This window comes from Somniosus microcephalus, chromosome 2, assembly GCF_052327205.1.
Source record: "Somniosus microcephalus isolate GS21.2 chromosome 2, FLI_Smic_1.0, whole genome shotgun sequence".
NCBI classification, from domain to species: Eukaryota; Metazoa; Chordata; class Chondrichthyes; order Squaliformes; family Somniosidae; genus Somniosus; species Somniosus microcephalus.
This window is the reverse complement of record NC_140988.1, coordinates 330,726,298-330,751,326: the sequence shown is the minus strand read 5'-3', so window position 1 is coordinate 330,751,326 and position 25,029 is coordinate 330,726,298. Positions and strand designations below refer to the sequence as shown.

Here is a 25,029-nt window from a genome sequence, read left to right as displayed (position 1 = left end):
CGGCCTCAAAGCCCTGGACAGTCCTCTCCATTGTTGGCCCGAAGCCCTGGATAGTCCTCTCCATTGTTGGCCCGAAGCCCTGGATAGACCTGTCCATTGTTGCCCCGAAGCCCTGGATAGACCTGTCCATTGTTGCCCCGAAGCCCTGGAGAGTCCTGTCCATTGTTGCCCCAAAGCCCTGGAGAGTCCTCTCCATTGTTGCCCCGAAGTCCAACATACTCTTAGCCAATGTATCTATTGACTGAGGCATCTTCTCCACTGCAGCCATCAGCTCCGTGTGTCTGAGCCGGGCCTGTTTGCTTATTTCACCCAGGCGACGCACCTTCTCTGCACTCTGAGCAGCAGTCATAACTACCTGCCTTGCCCTCCGGGGAGACGGTGGCCGAACTTGCCTATCCCCCTTGCGTTGCTGCATGCCGCTTGTTCCGGCAACTGGTTCATCCTCAGAGCCCCCCCCTCCCCTCCAGGGGACTACTATCCCCAGTCTGTAGATGTGTCCGCTCCCCGGATTCTGCAACGGCTGGTCCGGATTCCTCCTGCTCCTCGCCTCCGGTGGCACTGGCACTGGGAGCTTCAGTGCGTTGAGCCCGAGTTGGTGCTGATTCATCTGAAAGCAGGGAGGTGGAAGAGTGGCTTTAGCAAAAGGGCAGGTTTGCGGAAAGGCATGCCAGATTGCGGCAAGGCTCTGACATGGCTGCACACTGAGGAAGCATGCTGGCTGGGGGACCAAGTGGAAGGCAACAGGTGAAAAAGGTGAGAGTCTTACCCTCGCTGTCGGAAATGGGGTCGGCAGATGCAGTGGTCACAGGACCAGACAGACGTCCTCCAAGAATCTGGTGCACTCTCTCCTCCAGATCCGTGAGAGGGACCACTTGTGGAGGCCCGCCACCGGTTTGAAAGTGGTCCCTTCGCCTGGCCGCCAGCTTGGCCTGGAGAGGAAAGGGGAAGTTGTGTTACATGAGGCCTTGAGAGATCATCGCATGCCCCCCATGGTGAAAGAGCCCTTACATGAGGCCTTGAGACATCATCGCATGCCCCCCATGGTGAAAGAGCCCTTACATGAGGCCTTGAGACATCATCGCATGCCCCCCATGGTGAAAGAGCCCTTACATGAGGCCTTGAGACATCATCGCATGCCCCCCATGGTGAAAGAGCCCTTACATGAGGCCGTGAGACATCATCGCATGCCCCCCATGGTGAATGAGCCCTTACATGAGGCCTTGAGACATCATCGCATGCCCCCCATGGTGAAAGAGCCCTTACATGAGGCCTTGAGACATCTGTCCATGTGTGTGCCCAGAAAGGGCCATGGGTGCTTGCTGACAGATGGCCATTGGGGCATCATGGCAACAGGGTGCCCGAAGTCAGCTGCAGATGGAGGGAATCAGAAGTTTGCTAAACCATCACTCACCCTAACGATCCATGTGAGGTCGTTGAATTTCTTCCTGCACTGAACAGGGGTCCTGGTCGCCATGCTGCTGGAGTTGACCCTCACAGCAACCTCCCTCCAAGATCATCGGTAAGCCTTCTGATTCGGCCTCTTGCCATTGTCCGGATACAGGACATCTCGACGGCGCTCAACTGCAGCCACCAACTGGTCCAGAGCCTCAGTGCTGAAGCGCTCTGCTCTCTGTCTAACCTTCTCCATGCTCACCAAGTTTCTAACGCCAGAGAAGGGCGAGCGCCGATTCTGAGGCCTACAGGGCGTTGGGTGTGGCAGCTCAGGTTGACTGACCCACCCCTTTAAGAGCTGGCCGGCGCCTGGAAGTCTCGTGGTTTCCCGTAATTGAGATCACCTGCGCTGCGCCCGTCCGCGTCGATATTGAGTAGCGCCTGAACTTTTGCGCCTTAGGAGCACCGTGCAATGGCTGAATTCGCGCCTCAATCCCCTTTGGGGGCGATGCAACCCAATATCTCGCCAGGCAGCGATAAGTTTCGTCTGGCTATAAACTTTGCGCACCGCCAGTTCTAGCGCCTCAAGCGGGGCTATACCCAATTTCTAGGCCTGGGAGTGCCTAAAAATGTATATGGCTACGCGAGTAATTCTGCATTTAAATGATTGTATGTTTCTGCTCGAGGCAAGTAAGGGATTAATGTATAAGTTATGTTTTACTGAGACTGCATTAATTTTGGTTTCCTGGAGAAACTTGCATTAGAATTTGAAACAGTGTTTTTAATTAGATTAGATTAGATGATGTATAACATCCCACACACAGGCCCAAAGTATGGCCTTGTCAGCTAACAACAGGATAGCTGTCTTTTTTTTATAAGTTTAGGATTTTGACTCTGTTGTTGTCTTTAATTTGGCCAATGAAGGCCCAACCTATGTTTCGTCCATTATTACTAATAACCATATTATAATACTAAGGTAGAATTTGGAGTTTGATTAACAGAACTGCTTGCAAAGATAATTAAAAGTTAATTAGTATAAAGGACATAGAATAGAAAGAATTTAGGGGAGTTAAGGTACCACCTCAGGATGAAATAGTCTGTTAGATTAAGGAGAGATAGTTTGGATAACGGCTGGTTGCGTAAGACAGCTCTGGCTTGGGCCTCTGAATTAATGGCCCAAAGCTATGCCGGTACACGCACTGGCTGTACCAGGGGGGACAAGACAGGATGAGATAAGAGACTATTGCTTTGGAAGGAAAGGGCCGGATGAGATAAGGGAAGACAGTCCCCAAGATGCTGTAAAGCTATGATTGGTCAAGTACAGAAAGAATGGTTGTGAAAAGATCCCTGACAGGTGGGAGATAACAGAAGGGTTGACCCTTTTTCCATAGTTTAGACAAAGAACTCAACATGCCATTGGGCACCTTGTTTTAAGGGGAACCTCTATAGGTTACATGGTCTTGTCAATTATCCTACCTCAGGTCCACCCCTAAAAATAGAATAAAAGGAAGAGCTAAAGAACTCTTAGCTCGGACCGTGGAGCGACGGGCTCCCAAGAGTGGAAATGGTGGTCTAACACTCTTCAGCGAGTGGACCCATGCGGACCCTCGTCTAACACTCTTGGGTAGTTCAGAGAAAGAGTGAGAGAGACACATGAGACAAGAAGGAGGACGAGTAAGAAGAGTTGTTCGTGCACGCCAGCCGTCTGTCCAATCGGGTCCGGTACCAGCTACTTGTCACGGTCGTTTTTTTTTGCTGCATAAGTAGTGTGTTATATTCCGTCCTAGACTCCGATTAAACACAGTATACCCACCATATTGGTTTGCACTTGATCCTGTTTACCAGAGATACGCAAATCTCGACACTTGTGTCAAAGTTCCTCGGAGTCCACATCACGGAAGACCTCTCCTGGTCCCTCAATACCTCCTCTCTGGTGAAGAAGGCCCAGCAGCGCCTATATTTCCTAAGGAGGCTGAAGGGATGTAACCTGTCACCCCTGATCCTCTCTAACTTTTACCGCTGCACAATAGAGAGCATCCTGACGAACTGTATCACAGTATGGTATGGCAGCTGTAGCTACTATGACCGGAAAGCCCTGCAGCGGGTAGTCAAAACTGCCCAACGCATTACCGGCACCCGGCTACCGACCATAGAGCACATATATCAGAAACGCTGTTTACAGAGGTCACGGACCATCATCAAAGACCCTACCCACCCCAGCCACAGTCTGTTCGCCCTCCTGCCATCTGGGAGACGCTACAGATGCATTCGCACCCGTACGACCAGATTTAGGAACAGCTTCTTCCCCAGGGCTGTCATCCTACTGAACTCCACAAATAAACTCTAAAGCCTGCACATCTGCCAATGCACTTTATTATGGTTATGTTTATGTTAATGAATTACAAGCCAAATGTATGTTGAATGTTTAAATGTCTTAATCTAAATGTACACTCTCGGGAGCCGCAAGCCTACATTTCGTTGTACTGCACTTGTGCACTAACAATGACAATAAAGTTGATTATGATTATTATTATGATTATGAAATGGGATTGAGAGGTCAAGCAGGGCAAAAGAGAGATAACGTGCTGCAGTCACAGTTACAAAGGATAACATTGGTGACTTTGACCAAGGTGTCTCCATGCTATGCCCTACCTTTGCAGCGTGGGAGGAGACAAAACACAAAAAATACACATATTTCTGGTTCAAAATTTTAATTGCCTAAAATTGTAATAAAACAAGTAGTGTTATACAGGAACATGCAATACACTCCAGGCTGCATCTTAGAATACTGTAAACCTATTTCTAAAATATTCTACTGAGCATTAAATACCACTTGAATTGTCATTATAAATCAAATAAAACCATAGTGTAGCAAAAATAATTTTAACACACTTCTTTGGGGATGATGCAATTTTCCCTCCTCCAGGGATGAATTTTCTCAGTGCCTGCATGAGGTCGAGAAAGGGCGTCCTGAAGTTTTTTCTGGTAAGTTTCCTCTTCCAGTTTTCCTGCCTCAATCTCTCGCTGATCTTCTGCCTTCTCTATCTCATGCTGCTGCTTTTGGTACCTCATCTGAGCCAGGAGGTCCTGCTGATATACCTTGTTTGTTTGCTTCTCTCTATGGTCAAGAAAAGAATGTCATTCGTAGGATTCATGAATGTTACCAATGCAGAACCCATCATTATTTGTTTAGCTTTTATATGATAGTGTAGACTTATTGCTCTATGACTACGAGAAATAGCTGGTGAGACTAGGTGTACAGCCAACTAAGATGTATGGTTGTAAGATTCATGTCCTGGACTACTGAAGATATGGCCAGGAAAATTTGTTTTTATAGTTTTAAGGTGGTTTGTTTGTAAGGGGTATCTAAATGTTACTTCTGGGAGAGGGGCGAACCCTTACTTAAACCTTATTGATAAAGAGGGAAAAAATAGAATACGAGAGTTTTTATTCATTTTTTATTTGTTTATGGGATCAGGGCATCGCTGGCAAGGCCAGCATTTATTGCCCATGAGAAAGTGGTGGTGAGCCGCCTTCTTGAACCGCTGCAGTCCGTGTGGTGAAGGTACTCCCACAGTGCTGTTAGGTAGGGAGTTCCAGGATTTTGACGCAGCGACGATGAAGGATCGGCGATATACTTCTAAGTCAGGATGATGTGTGACTTGGAGGGGAACTTGGAGGTGATGGTGTTCCCATGCGCCTGCTGCCCTTGTCCTTCTAGGTGGAAGAGGTTGCGGGTTTGGGAGGTGCTGCCGAAGAAGCCTTGGCAAGTTGCTGCAGTCTACACCTGTGCAGAGATGGAACTGATGTTCTCGGGGTAATTTTTGATAAAGCAGTTCGGGAGCATTTAAACTAGTATGGCAGGGGGCTAGAAACCTATGTAGTGAAATAGAGGAAAGTGAAAGGCAGACAGAAATAAATGATAAAAGGGTGAGGAACAAAAAACAAAGGGCCAAACTAATTCATAAAAAATGTGAGCATAAAAAAAGCCTGAGGGTTTTATACCTTAATGCGAGAAGCATCAGGAACAAGGTAGATGAATTAGCTGTGGAAATAGAGGTTAATAATTATGACCTAATTGGGATTACGGAAACATGGTTGCAGGGTGAGCAGGGCTGGGAGCTTAACATACAGGGGTATTCAGTATTTAGGAAGGATCGACAAAAAAGAAAGGGAGGAGGGGTAGCATTGCTAGTAAAAGAGGGGATAAATGCAATTGAAAGGAAGGATATTAACTCAGTTAATACAGAATCTATATGGGTGGAGCTAAGAAATAGCGAGGGGCGAAAAACATTAATAGGAGTGGTATATAGGCCTCCAAATAGTAAAATAGAGGTTAGGGAGGGCATCACGAGGGAAATTAGAGAAGCGTGCAATAAGAGCACAGCTGTCATCATAGGTGACTTTAACTTACATATAGATTGGACTAGCCTAATCAGTAAAAATAATGAGGAGGAGGAATTCCTTGAGTGTTTGAGGGATGGTTATCTGGATCAATATGTCGAGGAACCAACTCGGGAACAGGCTATATTGGACTGGGTACTGTGCAATGAGAAGGGACTAATCAGTAATCTTGTTGTACGGGGACCCTTGGGTCAGAGCGATCATAACATGATCGATTTCTCACTCGAAATGGAGAGCGAAGAAATTGACTCAGAGACTAAGGTCCTGAATTTAAACAAGGGGAATTATGATGCCATGAGACGGGAACTGAGTAGGTCTGATTGGACAACGTTCCTGGGAGGACTGGAGGTAGATAAACAATGGCAAACATTTAAAGATAGAATGACAAAATTGCAAAAATTGTTTATACCAATCTGGCATAAAAGGAAATCTAAAAAGGTGACTCAACCGTGGATAACAGGGGAAATTAGAGACAGCATAAAATCCAAAGATAGGGCGTATAAAATAGCCAAAAAAAGCGCCAGAGCGGAAGATTGGGAACAGTTTAAGATAGAGCAAAGGAGGGCAAAGGGCATAATCAAGAGGGGCAAAATAGCTTACGAAAACAAGCTGGCGGAAAATATAAAAACTAACTCCAAAAGCTTTTATAAGTATATCAAAAGGAAAAGACTGGTGAAAACCAAAGTTGGTCCATTGCAGTCAGATACGGGGGAATATATAATGGGAAATAAGGAAATGGCAGATCAACTAAATGCATACTTTGGGTCAGTCTTTACGAAGGAAGACACAAAAAACCTCCCTGGGATATCGGGAAAAATAGGGACATTGGCAAAGGAGGAACTGACGCAAATCAATATCTCTAAGGATATGGTGTTAAGGAAGCTAAAGGGATTGAAGGTGGACAAATCCCCAGGGCCTGATAACATGCATCCTAGGGTACTGAAGGAGGTGGCCCTAGAGATAGCGGATGCACTAAGGATGATTTTTCAGAATTCATTAGACTCGGGAACAGTGCCGATGGATTGGAGGGTAGCTAACGTTACCCCACTATTCAAAAAGGGGGGTAGGGAAAAAGCAGGTAATTACAGACCTGTAAGCCTTACATCAGTTGTGGGCAAAATGCTGGAGTCCATCATTAAGGATGAAATAGCGGAGCACTTAGCAAATGGGGACAGGATAGGACAGAGTCAACATGGATTTACAAAGGGTAAATCGTGCTTGACTAATCTATTGGAATTTTTTGAGGGAGTAACTGGTAGAATAGATGGGGGAGAGCCAGTAGATGTGGTGTACCTGGACTTCCAAAAGGCCTTCGATAAGGTCCCACATAAAAGATTAGCATGGAAAATTGAGGCTCATGGGATAAAGGGGAAAGTTTTGGCGTGGATAGGGAACTGGCTGTCAGATAGAAAACAGAGAGTTGGAATAAACGGCTCATTTTCTGAATGGCAGGCAGTAACAAGTGGGGTACCACAGGGATCTGTCCTGGGCCCCCAGCTGTTCACAATTTACATTAATGACCTGGATCAGGGAGTCGGATGCAGCATTTCCAAATTTGCAGACGACACTAAACTAGGAGGGGGGGTGGGCTCAGAGGAAGAGACCAGGAAGCTCCAGAGCGATTTGGACAGACTGGGCGATTGGGCGGATAAATGGCAGATGCACTATAATGTGGACAAGTGCGAAGTTATCCACCTTGGGTGCAGGAACGGGAGGGCAAATTATTATTTAAATGGCAATAGATTGGGAGAGGGGGAAGTACAGAGAGACCTGGGTGTTCTTGTACACCAGTCACTGAAGGCGAGCATGCAGGTGCAACAGGCGGTCAAGAAGGCAAACGGTATGCTGGCCTTCATAGCAAAAGGGTTAGAATACAGGAACAGGGATACCTTGCTGCAGCTGTACAGGGCACTGGTGAGACCACACCTCGAGTACTGTGTACAGTTTTGGTCGCCTCATCTGAGGAAGGATGTTCTTGCCATGGAGGGGGTGCAGCGGCGATTCACCAGGCTGATACCAGGAATGGCGGGAATGACCTATGAGGAGAGACTATGTAGTTTAGGGATGTACACACTGGAGTTTAGAAGATTGAGAGGGGACCTCATAGAAGTGTATAAAATTCTGACAGGTCTAGACAGACTGGATGCAGAAGGAATGTTTCCCTTGGCGGGTGAGAACAGAACTAGAGGACATAATTTAAGGATAAGGGCTAAACCATTTAGGACAGAGATGAGGGGGAATTTCTTCACTCAGAGAGTGGTGAACCTGTGGAACTCATTGCCACAGAGGGCAGTGTACGCCAGCTCATTAAATATATTTAAGAGGGAATTAGATATATTTCTACGGGCAAAAGGGGTTAAGGGTTACGGAGAGAAGGCGGGGACGGGATACTGAATTAAAGGATCAGCCATGATCTCATCGAATGGCGGAGCAGGCACGAAGGGCCGAATGGCCTACTCCTGCTCCTATCTTCTATGTATCTATGTATCTTGTAGATGGTACACACTGCAGCCACGGTACACCGGTGGTGGAGGGAGTGAATGTTTAAGGTGGTGGATGGGGTGCCAATCAAGCGGGCTGCTTTGTCCTGGATGGTGTCGAGCTTCTTGAGTGTTGTTGGAGCTGCACTCATCCAGGCAAGTGGAGAGTATTCCATCACACTCCTTACTTGTGCCTTGTAGATGGTGCAAAGGCTTTGGGGAGTCAGGAGGTGAGACACTCGCCGCAGAATACCTAGCCTCTGACCTGCTCTTGTTGCCACAGTATTTATGTGGCTGGTACAGTTAGGTTTCTGGTTAATGGTGACCCCAGGATGTTGATAGTGGGGGATTCGGCGATGGTAATGCCATTGAATGTCAAGGGGAGGTGGGTAGCACGGTGGCATAGTGGTTAGCACTGTTGCCTCACAGCGCCAGAGACCCGGGTTCAAATCCGGCCTCGGGTGACTGTCTGTGTGCAGTTTGCACATTCTCCCCATGTTTGCGTGGGTTGTCTCCGGGTGCTCCGGTTTCCTCCCACAGTCCAAAGATGTGCGGGTTAGGTTGATTGGCCATGATAAAAAAAAAAATTGGCCCTTAGTGTTAGGGGGGATTAAATACGTGGGGTTACGGGGTTATGGGGATAGGGCTTGTGTGGGATGGCTGTCGGTGTAGGGACCGGGTGCTAGGGTTTGGATGATCAGCCATGATCTCGTTGAATGGCGGAGCAGGGCCGAATGGCCTACTCCTGCTCCTATCTTCTATGTTTCTATGTTAGACTCTCGCTTGTTGGAGATAGTCATTGCCTGGCACTTCTGTGGCGCGAATGTTACCTGCCACTTATCAGCCCAAGCCTGAACGTCGTCCCGGTCTTGTTGCATGTGGGCATGGACTGCTTCATTATCTGTGGAGTTGTGAATGGCGCTGAACACTGTGCAGTCATCAGCGAACATCCCCATTTCTGACCTTATGTTGGAGGGAAGGTCATTGATGAAGCAGCTGAAGATGGTTGGGCCTAGGACACCGCCCTGAGGAACTCCTGCAGCGATGTCCTGGGGCTGTGATGATTGACCTTCAACCACCACAACCATCTTCCTTTGTGCTAGGTATGACTCCAGCCAGTGGAGTGTTTTCCCCCTGATTCCCATTGACTTCAGTTTTACTAGGGCTCCTTGGTGCCAGACTCGGTCAAATGCTGCCTTGATGTCAAGGGCAGTCACTCTCAGCTCACCTCTGGAATTCAGCTCTTTTGTCCATGTTTGGACCAAGGCTGTAATGAGGTCAGGAGCCGAGTGGTCTTGGCGGAACCCAAACTGGGTATCAGTGAGCAGGTTATTGGTGAGTATGTGCCGCTTGATAGCACTGTCGATGACACCTTCCATCACTTTGCTGATGATTGAGAGTAGACTGATGGGGCGGTAATTGGCCGGGTTGGATTTGTCCTGCTTTTTGTGGACAGGACATATCTGGGCAGTTTTCCACATTGTTGGATAGATGCTAGTGTTATAGCTGTACTGGAACAGCTTGGCTAGAGGCACGGCTAGTTCTGGAGCACAAGTCTTCAGCACGATAGCCGGGATGTTGTCGCGGCCCATAGCCTTTGCTGTATCCAGTGCGCTCAGCCGTTTCTTGATATCACATGGAGTGAACTGAATTGGCTGAAGACTGGCTTCTGTGATGGTGGGGACCTCGGGAGGAGGCCGATATGGATCATCCACTCGGCACTTCTGGCTGAAGTTGGTTGCAGCCTTGTCTTTTGCACTCACGTGCTGGGCTCCACCATCATTAAGGATGGGGATATTCATGGAGCCGCCCCCTCCCATTAGTTGTTTAATGGTCCACCACCATTCACGATTGGATGTGGCAGGACTGCAGAGCTTTGATCTGATCTGTTGATTGTGGGATCGCTTAGCCTTGTCTGTAGCAAGCTGCTTCCACTTTTTAGCATGCATGTAGTCCTGTGTTGCAGCTTCCCCAGGTTGGCAGCTCATTTTTAGGTACGCCTGGTGCTGCTCCTGGCATGCTCCTCTACACTCGTTGTTGAACCAGGGTTGGTCCCCTGGCTTGGTGGTAATGGTAGAGTGAGGGATATGCCGGGCCATGAGGTTGCAGACTGTGGTGGAATACGATTCTGCTGCTGCCCCACAGATGCCTAGTTTTGAGCTGCCAGATCTGTTCTGATTCTATCCCATTTAGCACGGTGGTAGTGCCACAACATGGTGGAGGGTGTCCTTAGTGTGAAGACGGAACTTCGTCTCCACAATGACTGTGCGGTGGTCACTGCTGCCAATGCTGTCATGGACAGATGCATCTGCGACAGGTAGATTGGTGAGGACGAGGTCAAGTAGGTTTTTCCCTCTTGTTGGTTCACTCACCACCTGTCGCAGGCCCAGACTGGCAGTTATGTCCTTCAGGAATCGGCCAGCTCGGTCAGTAGTGGTGCTACCAAGCCACTCTTGGTGATGGACATTGAAGTCCCCCACCCAGAATACATTCTGTGCCCTTGCTACTCTCAGAGCTTCTTCCAAGTGGTGTTCAACATGGAGGAGTACTGATTCATCAGCTGAGGGAGGGCAGTAGGTCGTTATCAGCAGGAGGTTTCCTTGCCCATGCTTGATCTGAAGCCATGAGACTTCATGGGGTCCGGAGTCAATGTTGAGGACGTCCAGGACCACTCCTTCCCTACTGTATACCACTGTGCCACCACCCCTTGTGGGTCTGTCCTGCCAGTGGGACAGGACATACCCAGGGATGGTGATGGAGGTGTTTGGGACTTTGGCTGAAAGGTATGATTCTGTGAGTATGACTATGTCAAGCTGTTGCTTGACTCATCTTCTGTGCGACAGCTCTCCCAATTTTGGCACAAGTCCCCAGATGTTGGTGAGGAGGACTTTGCAGAGTTGACTGGGCTGGGTGTCCGTACCGAGGTCGATGTGGGGTGGTTCGTCCGGTTTCATTCTTATTATTTTGTTTCGTAGCGGTTAGTTACAACTGAGTGACTTGCTAGGCCATTTCAGAGAGCAGTTAAGAGTTAACCACATTGCTGTGGGTCTGGAGTCACATATAGGCCAGGCCAGGTAAGGATGGCAGACTTCCTTCCCTAAAGGACATTAGTGAACCAGATGGGTTTCATGGTTACCATTACTGATACTAGTAATTATTCCAGATTTATTTAATTAACTGAATTTAAATTCCCTAACTGCTGTGGTGGGATTTGAATTTACGTCTCTGGATCATTAGTCCAGGCTTCAGGATTACGAGCCCAGTGACATTACCACTACGCTACTGTTTCCTAACAAACTAACAAGAAATATAAAAACAGATTGTATGAGTTTCTACAAGTATGTAAAAAGGAAGAGAGCAGCGAAAGTAAATGTGGGTCCCTTAGAGGCCGAGACAGGAGAAATTATATTGGGGAATAAGGAAATGGCAGAGGCGTTAAACAAATATTTTATATCTGTCTTCACAGTAGAAGACACAAAGGGCTAGAAATTCATTATAGCCCAGGAATGGGGGGTAAAATTAGAAAAGTTGGAGAATTAGTGCCTGACGCTAATGCTTTACATGTCACACAATATTCATGCTCACTGCTCAAAGAAATGATTGGAGCGCTAATTCAAGTCTTTAAGACCAAGCTCATTGGTGTTACACTCAAAGGGTGGACCAATATCAGGTGCAGTCTAATCGCAAGTCATGATTTTTTAAGTTCTTAAAGGGGCGGTTCTTTGATGCTGCAAACCTCATTCTCAGCATTGCTGGCTGTGCAGCTGCCTCACCAAGCAGCAGCAGGTTAAGGAGAAGGAGCTGGAGGACTGAAGCAGCTGTACTCATGGCAGATCCACGCCCCAGGGAGAAAGCCAGCTGATTCTACAATCAAGCATTGGAGGCGTTGGTGGTTGCTGTGGAGAGATGGAGGGCAGTGCTCTACCCGGCAAGTGGTAGGAGGCCCTCGCCGCAAATCTTCTGCACCATGTAGAGGGAGGTAGTGCAGCACGTCTTGGGCAGCACTGTGGTCCCCAGGACCCACATACAGTGCAGGAAGAAATTTAACGACCTCACTCGGGTGGTCAGAGTGAGTCAATGCTTCAACAAATGATACATACCACCATCTGAACCACAGTCTTCACACACTGCCCAAAGCACCACACACCCAGCACTCATCCACCAAGAATCTCTACTTACCAACACTCACGCCCACATCTCACACCTTGCACACAATGGCAGCTATTCAACTATGGCAGGCAACCACCCAAGTACATTGCTCCACATTCACTCACACACTTTCCTTTCTCTTGCAGATCAAGGTGGCTCACAGCAGGAGGGAGCAGGAGTGCACAGGCAGGGGACAAGCCGAAACCCAACTAATGTCTGCACTGGAAAATAGAGTGCTGCAGATTATTGGGCGCCAGGTGGTTGTCGCCGTGGCCACCGGCGACGTTGACCCCTTGGGGACAACAACGGTATGTTCATCCCTGCTCCTTCTTCTCACATTCCACTTCCCCCTCACCCCACAAGCCTTTCACACTTTCCAGCTAATCATGCTCTTTCTCCCTTCCTGCCCCCTCCCTTCACCTTAACCTGACTTGTGCCTTCGTGCTTTCAAATAACAAGCAAGCACCTGAGCAGCCTGTCTCTGAAGGCACAGTCGAGAGCAGGGCGGGAGAAGAGGACGAGTAAGAACATACCGCGTCACTGCATGTCTCACCTGCAGGCAGCAGCTCAGATACTGGCACTACACGTTCTTTAGAGGCTAGTATAGTAGCGGGATCTGCACAGGGTGAGGCACCAGGGACGAGTGGGCTGCAGCAAGGCCAGGGGGAAAGGGGTAGCTCGTGGGCCAGCTCCCCGGAGGGCGAGTTCGCGCGCAAGTTATGCTGCACAGGACTCAGATGAGGACCTCGATGGGGAGGCATTTAGAAGAAGGGTGATGGGCATACGAACATAAGAAATAGGATTAGGAGTAGGCCATTCGGCCCCTCGAGCCTGCTCCACCATTTAATAAGATCATGGCTGATCTGATCCTGGCCTCAACTCCACTTTCCTGCCTGTTCCCTATAACCCTTGAATCCCCTGTAGCTCAAATATCTGTCCATCTCCACCTTGAATATATTAATTGACTCAGCCTCCACAGCTCTCTGGGGTAAAGAATTCCAAAGATTCATGACCCTCTGAGAGAAGAAATTCCTCCTAATTTCCATCTTAAATGGATGACCTCTTATCCTGAAACTATGCCCCCTAGTTCTAGAATCCCCCACAAGGGGAAACATCTTCTCAGCATCTACCCTGTCAATCCCCCTCAGAATCTTATATGTTTCAATAAGATCACCTCTCATTCTTCTAAACTCCAATGAGTATAGGCCCAACCTGCTCAACCTTTCCTCATAAGATAACCCTTTCATCTCAGGAATCAACCTAGTGAACATTCTCTGAACTGCCTCCAATGCAGGTATATCCCTCCTTAAATAAGGAGACCAAAACTGTACGCTGTACTCCAGGTGTGGTCTCGCCAACGCCCTGTACAGTTGTAGCAAGACTTCCCTACTTTTATACTCCATCCCCCTTGCAATAAAGGCCAACATTCCATTTGCCTTCCTAATTACTTGCTGTACCTGCATGCTAACTTTTTGTGTTTCATGTACGAGGACCCCCAGATCCCTCTGTACCGCAGCATTCTGTAGTCTCTCTCCATTTAAATAATATTTAGCTTTTCTATTCTTGCTAGCAAAGTGGATAACCTCACATTTTCCCACATTCTACTCCATCTGCCAAATATTTGACCACTCACTTAACCTATCTCACTTAACACAGAGATGATAGGTGCAATGGCAAGGGTGCCCGAGAGCCTCTTGGCAATGATTAGAGGATTTGACAGGGTAGATGCCGAGAGTCTGTTTCCCCCAGCTGGAGAGTCTAGAACCAGGGGTCACAGTCTCAGGATAAGGGATCGGCCATTTAGGACTGAGATGAGGAGAAATTTCTTCACTCAAAGGGTTGTGAATCTTTAGAACTCTCTACCCCAGAGGGCTGTGGATGCTCAGTCGATGAGTATATTGAAGACTGAGATCGATAGATTTTGGGCACTAAGGGAATCAAGGGATATGAAGATCGGGCGGGAAAGTGGTAATGAGGTAGAAGATCAGCCATGATCTTATTGAATGGTGGAGCAGGCTCGGTGGGCCATATGACCTATTCCTGCTCCTATTCTTATGTTCTTACTTTTGATTCTCAGAAGAGAGGGGCGGACATCCCAAATATGCTCCTTGCATGCCAAAGGCACGCAAATCACGGGACATCTCCTGACCCTGTGCACTTTGGTGGATAGCGGTGGAGGCCCAAGACAGGAGTGTCTTGGCTTTTAGGCCTTGTCTTACTGAATATTAATCTAAATCTTCACCGTCATCTTGTGCCAAAAACAAATCCTGTTTATGATTTTTGTTTTGAGTAGCTTATTTGCAAGCCTGCCAATGAATATCCAGGTTTGCAGTGATGCCATGCTAATGGCCTGCAGCAGAAGAGATTTTCTAATTACAATAAAAAATGCTATAAAACTGATTCTCAGACAGACCATATTGATAACACTAATTACTATGTTAAGTGTGTCGGTACAGTAAGATGCATGCAGTAACTCTGAGCACTGCCCTGTTGTTGTAGGGTATTCTCATCCACACACGTCCTCTCAGCATCCTGTTAATTTTAGATACTGCAGGGGTTGTACAGCAGGATGACAAACTGTTGGAGGGAGTATGCATTGAAGGGAATCATAAAGAAGAAAGGTTATGGGAAGGAAAAAAAGATGAAGATTTGGGCAAGTATGGCAGGACATTGAGTTATGCAGACCAGGAAGGTTCCAGATTCAATCCTTCATCTGAGTTAGCCAACATCAGCTGGGGTAGTAGCAGGGGTGCTGCACTCAGTCTCAGCATATCTGGGCTCGAAATGGGGGAGGCAAAAAATCAGCCAGAGTTCCTTCTTCTGTCAATATGTGGTGCCTGCTGCCGAACGGTGAGTACATTATGTGGAGGACAAAATCAGGCTTGGCTATGATGCCAACCAAAAGCAGCAGGCTGGCACTGACTGTATGCTTAGGTCAATAGTTGAAGAATTGTTACCGCCACTATGGAACTAGACCCCAGCATGAACTGCCAGTTTCAGCACAAACAAGGAAGGGGACAAAATCGGATAGAAAAATAAGAGTCAGTCAGCTGGGGGTTGTTACAATCAGTCTTCATGTACTCTTACATCAACCTGCTGAAAAACTAGGCTCAGAAAATCCCTGGGTCGCAATCCTGGCAGTTACACTAGGATTGCATCCACCAATGCCCACACCAGTGCTTGACACCCCCACGCGCCCCCCCCCCACACCACAAGAGTTGACTAGACGGCACCTAATTTACATGGGGTCGGTAGGCACCCACCCACGCAGCCAGAAAATTCAGTGCTTGTCTGCCTTAAGGGGGGTGGGGGAGAGTGGCCCAAGACCCGCTTCGAAAGCCCAGCCATGCCCCCTTTGGTCCCCTGTGCAAAGGGGCTGATCCAATAATAGTTTAAAAAAAACACCTATGCTTTCTTCAGGGCACCCTGTACCCCCTCAATGGGGCTCATTTGCGCCCATCTAGAGGCTGGTATGCCAAGTGAGATTAATGAGCCTGGGAAGTTGTAACTCCCAGTTACACAATCCCACGCCCATTCCTGGGGCCATCCCCTATGGTCACTTTTTAAAGGGCGGGTGGAGGTTCTGCCCCCTTATAAAGCTAACTGAGAGCAACCAGAATTGACAGGTACCTGGTGCTACCTGGTGGGGAGTTCCCTCGCAGTCCTGCTGGTGTTACAGTGAGTGTCTGGCAGAACTCCTGAGCAAATTTGGGGTCACATCTTGCAAACTAAAACATTGCTGTAATGAGTCTTTTTGTCAACTAGGTGGGTGAGATTTCACCTTACTAATAGTCGTTTGGCACCATCTGCTGACCATTCAGATACACTGCACTTATTTCTATTTACATAAGAACATAAGAATTAGGAAGCAGTAGGCCACATGGCCCCTAGAGCCCGCTCCTCCATTCAATAAGATTATGGCTGATCATCGAGCTCAACTCCACTTTCCCGCCTGATCTCCATATCCCTTGATTCCCCTAGAGTCCAAAAATCTATCTATCTCAGCCTTGAATATAGTCAAAGACACAGCATCCACAGCCCTTTCAGGTAGAGAATTCCAATAACTACAATGTCTAGAAAATATAGACATTGCCCCTGAAAATGAGCAGCCTGCAATCCCAGAAATGACATCAAGATTGTCCCATCGGGAATCTCCAATGTTAACTCCAGCGGACTTTTTGGGGTCATAAAAATTTGGGTCTGCCTTCTTGGGTTCAGTGGCATCAGTTGCTCCCGTAAGTGATCGGAGTGTCTTATTTTTATGGGAATTGACCCGCATATTTATATTTGTAGAAGAGCATAACTGAGGGATGTAATAATGGTATAGCTTGTAATCTGAACTAGATATTCTTGTTTTTTTGCACATGTGCTTCTTCAATCTCTTCGAAGGCGAACGGAGTGAACGAGCCCAAATACAGCTTTATTTTACAGTGAGTGAACAGGTATGAACAGATCCACTTCGTTTAATCAGTATAACTTATCTTTGATAAAATAATGAACATGCCCATTACAAGCTTCCCCACATCAGCAGGGCATCTGGGGGACTTAAACAAAATTACTTCTGAATAGGTTTTCCTACATTCCAACCTTCTGCATAGGTACATAGGAACAGGAGTAGGCCATTCAACCCCTTTAGCCTATTCTGTCATTCAATGAGATCATGGCTGATCTGTACCTCAACTCCATTTACCCATCTTTGTTCCATATCATTTAATACTCTTACCAAACAAAAAGCTATTGATCTTGGTCTTGAAAATTTCAATTGAGACAGCATCCACAGAATTCCTGGGGTGAGAGTTCCAGATTTCCACTACTCTTTGCGTGAAAAAATGCTTCCTGATTTCATTCCAAAATGGCCTAGTTCTAATGTTAAGATTATGCCCTCTAGTTCTGGATTTCCCCTAGAAGAAATTGTATCTACCCTATTTAATCCCTAACATCTGTGGTTGGTAAAATGTTAGAGTCCATTATTAAGGAGACAGTAACGGGACATTTGGATAAACATAATTTAATAGGGCAAACTCAGCATGGTTTCATGAAGGGGAAGTCATGTTTAACAAATTTGCTTGAGTTTTTTGAGGAAGTAACATACAGGGTGGATAAAGGGGAACCAGTGGACGTAGTGTATTTAGACTTCCAAAAGGCATTTGACAAGGTGCCACACAAAAGATTATTGCTCAAGATAAAAAATCACGGGATTGGGGGTAATATTCTGGCATGGGTGGAGGATTGGCTCTCTAACAGAAAGCAGAGAGTTGGGATAAATGGTTCGTTCTCAGATTGGCAACCAGTAACTAGTGGTGTTCCGCAGGGGTCAGTGCTGGGTCCCCAACTCTTTACAATCTATATTAACGATTTGGAGGAGGGGACCGAGTGTAACATATCAAAGTTTGCAGATGATACAAAGATGGGAGGGAAAGTAGTGAGTGAGGAGGACATAAAAAACCTGCAAAGGGACATAGACAGGCTAAGTAAGTGGGCAGAGATTTGGCAGATGGAATACAATACTGGAAAGTGTGAGGTTATGCACTTTGGCAGGAAAAATCATAGAGCAAGTTATTATCTTAATGGCAAGAAACTGGAAAGTACTGTAGTACAAAGGGATCTGGGGGTCCTGGTGCACGAAACTCAAAAAGTTAGTATGCAGGTGCAGCAAGTGATTAAGAAGGCCAATGGAATGTTGGCTTTTATTGCTAGGGGGTTGGAAAATAAAAACAGGGAGGTATTGCTGCAGTTGTACAAGGTATTGGTGAGGCCGCACCTGGAATACTGCATACAGTTTTGGTGTCCATACTTAAGAAAAGACATACTTGCTCTCGAGTCAGTACAAAGAAGGTTCACTCGGTTAATCCCGGGGATGAGGGGGTGGTCATATGAGGAGAGGTTGAGTAGATTGGGACTCTACTCATTGGAGTTCAGAAGAATGAGAGGCGATCTTATTGAAACATATAAGATTGTGAAGGGGCTTGATCGGGTGGATGCGGTGAGGATGTTCCCAATGATGGGTGAAACTAGAACTAGGGGGCATAATCTTAAAATAAGGGGCTGCTCATTCAAAACTGAGATGAGGAGAAACTTCTTCACTCAGAGGGTGGTAGGTTTGTGGAATTTGCTGCCCCAGAAAGCTGTGGAAGCTACATCATTAAATAAATTTAAAACAGAAATAGATAGTTTCCTAGAAGTAAAGGGAATAAAGGGTTACGGGGAGCGGGCAGGAAATTGGACATGAGTCTGGGTTCGGAATGGTCATGGCCCTGTGGGTAGTGGAGCGGGCCCAGGGGCCGTGTAGCCTTGTTCTGCTCCTACTGTGTTCTAATTCTGTTAGATTTCAGGAGATGGTTTTATTCCTGTTCCTGGCTGGGGTGGAGATCGCCTTTACAGAAGGTAAGTACTGTAGAAAATATAGGGACAGAGTGATCTCCTGGAAGAATTTCGATCGCCTAGATGGGTCGGAGAGGAATTTCCCAGATTTTTTTCTCCCAAATTGGCCATTGGGTCTTTATCTGGTTTTTCGCCTCTCCCGGGAGATCACATGGGTTCGGGTGGATGCAGAGTGATAGAAGATTTGAGGTTAGGATCAGATCAGCCATGATCTTATTGAATGGTGGAGCAGGCTCGAGGGGCCGATTGGCCTACTCCTGCTCCTATTTCTTATGTTCTTATGTTCTTATTATTTTTAAACACCTCAATTAGATCACCCCCTCAAGCTTCTAATCTCAAGGGAATACAAGCCAAGTTTATGCAACCTCTCTTCATAATTTAACCCTTTAAGACCTGGTATCATTTGGCTAATCTGCCCTGTACCACTGCAAGGCCAATATATCTTTCCTGAGGTTCGGTGCCCAAAATTAAAAGCAGTACTCCAGATGGGGTATGACCAGCACTCTGTAAAGCATGAAGCATGACTTCACTTTTGAATTCCATCCCCCTTGAGATAAAGGCCAATATTCCAACATAAGGAATAGGAGCAGGAGTAGGCCATTTGACCCTTTGAGCCTGCTCCGCCATTCAATAAGATCATGGCTGATTCTATTAGCCTTTTTGATTACTTTTTGTAGCTATGCTTTTAGCGATTTATGTACCTGGACACCTAAATTATTTTGCTCCTTCATAGGTCCTAGTCTCTCACCATTAAGAAAATATTCTGGTTTGTCTTTCACAGATCCAAAATGGATGACCTCACAATTCTCCAAATTAAATTCCATCTACCACAGTTTTGGTCACTCACCTAGTCTGTCTATGTCTCTTAGTAACTTACTGCCCCCATCCATGCAATTTACTGTGCCTCCTAACTTACTGTCATCTGCAAACTTGGATACTTCTGTAGCCCCAAGAGCTGCAGGTGCACCACAGAATTGAACTCTAAAGGTTGCCGGGTGGGAAAGCCAGCGGTAGACGGTCGTAGTGCTCTAGCTGTGATAAAATGGGGCCATAGTGTGGCTGATTTGGTCCAGGCCAGGGACCATGTTCCATTTGGGAAGACCAAATTTGATTGTGTGGCGTAAGAGGGTTTGCAACAACACATGATGACAGACACATGATAGCATTCCCAAACACATTCTCAGTGGTCCAATGAAGAATTAAATATGGGGAGTGATCAGGAAATATCAATTAGACACAATGGCTTGTGGCGAAAGACATCGGTGCAGACTTGATGGGACAAAGGGCCTGTTTCTGTACTGTGACATTATGATTCTATGAGATAGCGGGTGGAAAGGAGGAGAGAGGGGAAGAAGGAAAGAAAGAACTTACATTTATATAGCATGTTCTATGTCCTCAGAATGTCCTAAAGCACTTCGCACACAATGAATTACTTTTGATGAGCATTATAGGAAAATGAGGCAGCCAACTTGTTCTCCAACAAACAGCAAATGAAACAAATGACCAGTTAATCTGTTTTGGTGCTGATTGTGAGAGATGAATGTTAGTATGTGTGGGAGAACTCCCTGTTCTTTATCATATAGTGCCATGGGACCTTTTACAATTGCTGAACAGGCAGACAGGCCTTGGTTTAATGTTTTATCTAAAAAACAGCACCTTTATCAATGCACCACTCCCTCAATACCGCACTGAACTCTCAGCCGAGGTAATATATTCAAGTCGTAAAGTGGGGCTTGAACCCACAACCTTCTGACTCAGAAGTGGGAGTACTTACTGACGTAATAAAACTCACTATGCACTTGGTTTGAGCATAAAGCAAGGCTTTAATCAACTTGTTTCAGAACATGGAAGTCTAGTTGTATTTCACTAGCTCCTTGTCTTACAAAATGTCCCTGGTAAGCTGGGGCCCACACCCGAGTATTTATACTCCTTGGTCGGCGCCACCAGCTGGCCGTCCAGCGTTATTTCATAAGTAGTTTCTTGATGATGAGATTTATAACTTTCTTCCTGCCTAAAAGATTTGGAAGTCCGACAACGTCCTCTTAATGGATTAGGCGGACCACGAATAGCCGCAGTCTTTTAGATTTTTGTTTATGACCAGAAGGTACGTCTCCCCGGACCGTGTCTTGGTCCCTGGGCTGCTTGATCTGTACTGGTGGATCGACAGGGCCCGTGTTGCTCTGATCGACCCGAGGGAGGCTGGGGAGATTGTGACTCCGGGTGCGGGTCCCCACAGGCGCAGAACTGGCTTCGTCCCGGCTAACCAATGGCATCCTGGCCCGGGGTGGCCATCCCACAGGGAGCGCTCGGCTCCCCGAGCTGATCCGGCGGGGCAGCCGGCAGATCCCTCGATGTCCCAGGTAGAGCGTCATCCTCGGGGGAGCGCAGAGTGTCGGCAGCATCCCCGCGGGTCCCTCCATCAGTTGGGTCCATGGAACTGGCTGGACAGGGAGCCAGGTCCCGAAGCGAAACGGTGGACTCCCAGCCATCCGGGTACCGCACGTGTGTGTACGTGGGGTTGACGTCCGTAAGTTCTACCTCATCGACTAGAGGATCGGTTTTCGACGATCGAACGAATCTTCGGAGCAGCACGGGACCAGGAGCTGCCAACCATGACGGTAGAGACGTCCCATGGGTGGAGCGACGCTGGAAGCTGAAGAATCGCTCGTGAGATGTGACATTGGTAGAAGTAGAAAGGAGAGACCTGATGGAATGCAACGCGTCAGGGAGCATAGTTTCCCACTGCTGGTCTGGTAGATTGCGTGACCTCAGCGCAAGACGAACAGCGTTCCAAATGATAGCGTTGTATCTCTCAACCTGTCCGTTACCAATGGGATGGTACGGTGTCGTTTTACTTGTGGCGATTCCCCGTTGGGAGAGATAACTTTTGAGTTCGCTTGACATGAAGGAGGGACCCCAATCAGAGTGGATGAAATTGGCCGTACCGCAAAGGGAAAAGACTTGATCAAGGCATTTGATCACTGTGTAAGTAAGCATATTGGGACAGGGGAAAGCAAAGGGAAAGCGTGAATATTAGTCCACCATAGTCAGTGTTCCGCGTTGAGGAAGGCAATGGCCCTTTAAAGTCAATGCTGAGTCGCTGCATAGGCTGCATAGCGTGTATAAGCAAGCCATCCGATGGACGGAAGAATTGCGGTTTTAACTCTGCACAAATTTTACAGGAGGAGCACGTTCTTTTCACATCTTCTGTAGAAAATGGGAGATTTTTAGATCACACAAAGTGCAACATACGGGTAACGCCAGGATGGCATAAGTCCGTATGAAGATCCGCCAGAGTCAAAGTTGACATAGAAGAGCAGAATGCCCGCGTGAGGGTATCCGGGGCCACATTCTCTTTGCTGGGTCGATAATGTATGGTGTATCCAAAGACAGCCAATTCCATCCTCCAGAGTTGTATTTTGTTATTCTTGATCTTAGTGCGTTTCCGGTTATCCAGCATCAAGGCCATGGAGCGCTGATCGGTTATAAGTGCGAAATGGCGACGAGCGAGAAAATGACTCCATTTACGTACCGCTTCGATGATGGCCGTAGCCTCCTTCTCGACAGGAGGATAATGGAGCTCACTACCCTGCAAAGTTCTGGACAGAAATGCAACGGGTCGACCACCTTGATTCAAGGTAGCAGAGATCGCCACATCCGATGCATCGCACTCGACCATGAAAGGAAGATTTTCATCAATGGAACGAAGCGTGGTTTTTTCCAGTTGTCGCTTGAGGAGGTTGAAAGCTGAAATAGCCGTTGCCGCCAATGGAAATTACTTTGCGTGAAGCAGGGGCTGGATCTTGTCGGAGAAGTGGGGTATCCATTTCACATAATAGGCAAACATGCCGAGTGCCCGACGAAGAGAGCCGAGATTCGTAGGGGGAGGGAGCTCCTGAAGCGGACGAAGTCGCTTTGGATCTGGTTTGATGACACCGTTGCCCACCCAGTAGCCAAGGATGCTGATTGATGGTACTGATTTCACAGATTTGGACTCATTTAAGGTTAAGTTGCGACGACGGAGAATGTCAAAAAATTTCTGGACGTTCGCATCATGCTCCTTCTGGTCATGACCAGCAATGGTGATATTATCCAGATATGGAAAAGTGTCTGTTAAGATCTCCTGTTTGACTAGGCTATCCATTGCCCGTTGAAAGACGGCCACCCCATTGGTGACCCCAAATGGAAGGCGACAAAACTGGAAAAGCCGACCATTGGCCTCAAAGGCTGTATACTTTTTGTCAGAGTCCTTTAATGGTACTTGATGATATGCGTTCTTTAAATCAAAAGTTGAAAATACCTTGTAGTTGGCAAGGTTATTGACCATGTCATCGATGCGTGGTACTGGGTAGGCATCCAGGTCGGTATACTAGTTAATAGTTTGCGAGTAATCGATGCAAAGACGTTTCTAGTGTTGCTTCAGAGGATTTTTAACAATGACGACTTGAGCCCGCCAGGAAGATGAACATGGCTCAATGATACAGTCAGCTAGAAGGAGAGAGATTTCCACCTCGATAAAGGCTCGATCATCTTGGCTGAAACGTCATGATTTAGTGACTATGGGCTGACATCGGGGGGAAAGATTGGCAAACAAGGAGGGCTCGTCGAGCGAAGCCGCCGAAAGCGCACAAAATGGTGCTTTGGAAATAGTAAGCTCTGGCTTTGACCCTCCAAATTCGAAAGTGAGTCTTTTGTGTTGTTTCTGGAAATCCTGTCCCAGGACCACATCACTGCATAGGTTCTTGAGCACCCCGAGCCGGCTGGAGAAATAAGTGCGGCCATTGAGGATAAGGTCGACAAGACAAAAGCCGGAAGAATTGGTGGTCAGTGTCGTCAGAGCCATTGCAATTTCCCTGTCCGAGGGGTAAATACGCAGTTTTAACTTACTGACAGCCCGCTCACTAATGAAGCTGTCAGAGCTGCATGAGTCGATTAGTGCACTCAAAATGTGTCCATTTACCGAAACCTTCGTGGCTGCATGGGACAGACTTTGGGGGAAAACAGCTGTGATGGGAGGAGGGGCAGTTTTACCCTTGACAGCTGTAACCTTAGTAGTGGTTCTTGGGGGAGGAGCAGTTTTATAGATTGCAGCTGTGAGCTTAGTAGTGGCTCTTGGGGGAGGAGCAGTTTTATGGATAGTAGCTGCAAAACTAACAGGAGCTCTCGACCGGTATACCTTAGAAAAGTGGCCTTTCTTACTAACAGTGGCTCTTGGCTGGCATACCTTAGAAAAGTGACCTTTCTTGCTGCAATGATTGCAGGTTGTGTTATGAGCAAGACAAAATTTCCTATAATGGAATGCACCTCCACAGAAGAAACACTTCCTTCCAGATTGCCAGGGTGGGGTCGTCATCAGTGTAGGTTGCTAGGGTAGGGTTGCCATCAGCCAGGTTGGAGTCGTCATCCTTGAGGGCTTCTGCCCGAGGCCTATCGAAGGAGTCACTAAAAGTGATAGCAGCAGCCCGTGCACGTGGTGAAAGATATCTGCATTCCTCTTTGCTAAGTCCAGAGAACATGCCTGATCATAGGCAGCCTGTAACTTGAGGGTTTTATTCTCCAACAGACGCTGACGTATGAAGGGAGACGCAATCCCATTAATATAGGAATCACAAATTAACTCCTCCTGGTACTGCTCAGCTGTAACAGCTTTAAGATTACAATCCTTGCTGAGCCTGCGAAGTTTCTGAAGGAATTCGTCAAGTGATTCCCCGGGTTGTTGTCGAGTTGTGGCCAGTAGATGTCGAGCAAAAATTTCATTTGGGGACTTGACGTATAGCTGCTGTAGTATTTGGATAGCGGCGTCATAGTCTACACAGTCTTCGATATAATCAAACACATGAGGGTATACATAATTCGCAAGTATCTCTAATATATCAGGAACATTTTCACCACACACCCTGAGGAAGTTGCTGAAAGTACGATATCAGTGTTTCCATACCTTAGCAGCTGTAAGTGAATTCGGGTCCAGGTCGAGACGGGCGGGGCTGAGTAGTTTCTCCATGATGGATCGATTACTTGTCTGAGTTCCCTTCTACGGTTCGAGTTGTAGCTGGCTGTTCCCGAAATCACCGAAAGCGTGGAGTCGATATCAAGTTGATTAAATTGATGTAATAGAATTCACTATGCACTTGGTTTGAGTAGAAAGCAAGGCTTTAATCAACTTGTTTCAGAACATGGAGGTCTAGTTGTATTTCACTAGCTCCTTGTCTTTACAAAATGTCCC

The 25,029-nt window shown here is 47.2% G+C and overlaps 1 protein-coding gene across 1 annotated transcript in view; it reads right to left on the bottom strand.

The window, feature by feature from the left end:
• Positions 1 to 4,086: 4,086 nt before the first annotated feature.
• cfap53 (cilia and flagella associated protein 53) overlaps positions 4,087 to 25,029 on the bottom strand; it is a 97,398-nt gene continuing 76,455 nt past the window's right edge. Inside the window, exon 8 of the mRNA XM_085974924.1 lies at positions 4,087 to 4,510. Within this exon, the coding sequence (XP_085831050.1) occupies positions 4,276 to 4,510 (235 nt within the window). The 3' untranslated portion in view covers positions 4,087 to 4,275. The remainder of the gene's footprint in view (positions 4,511 to 25,029) is intronic.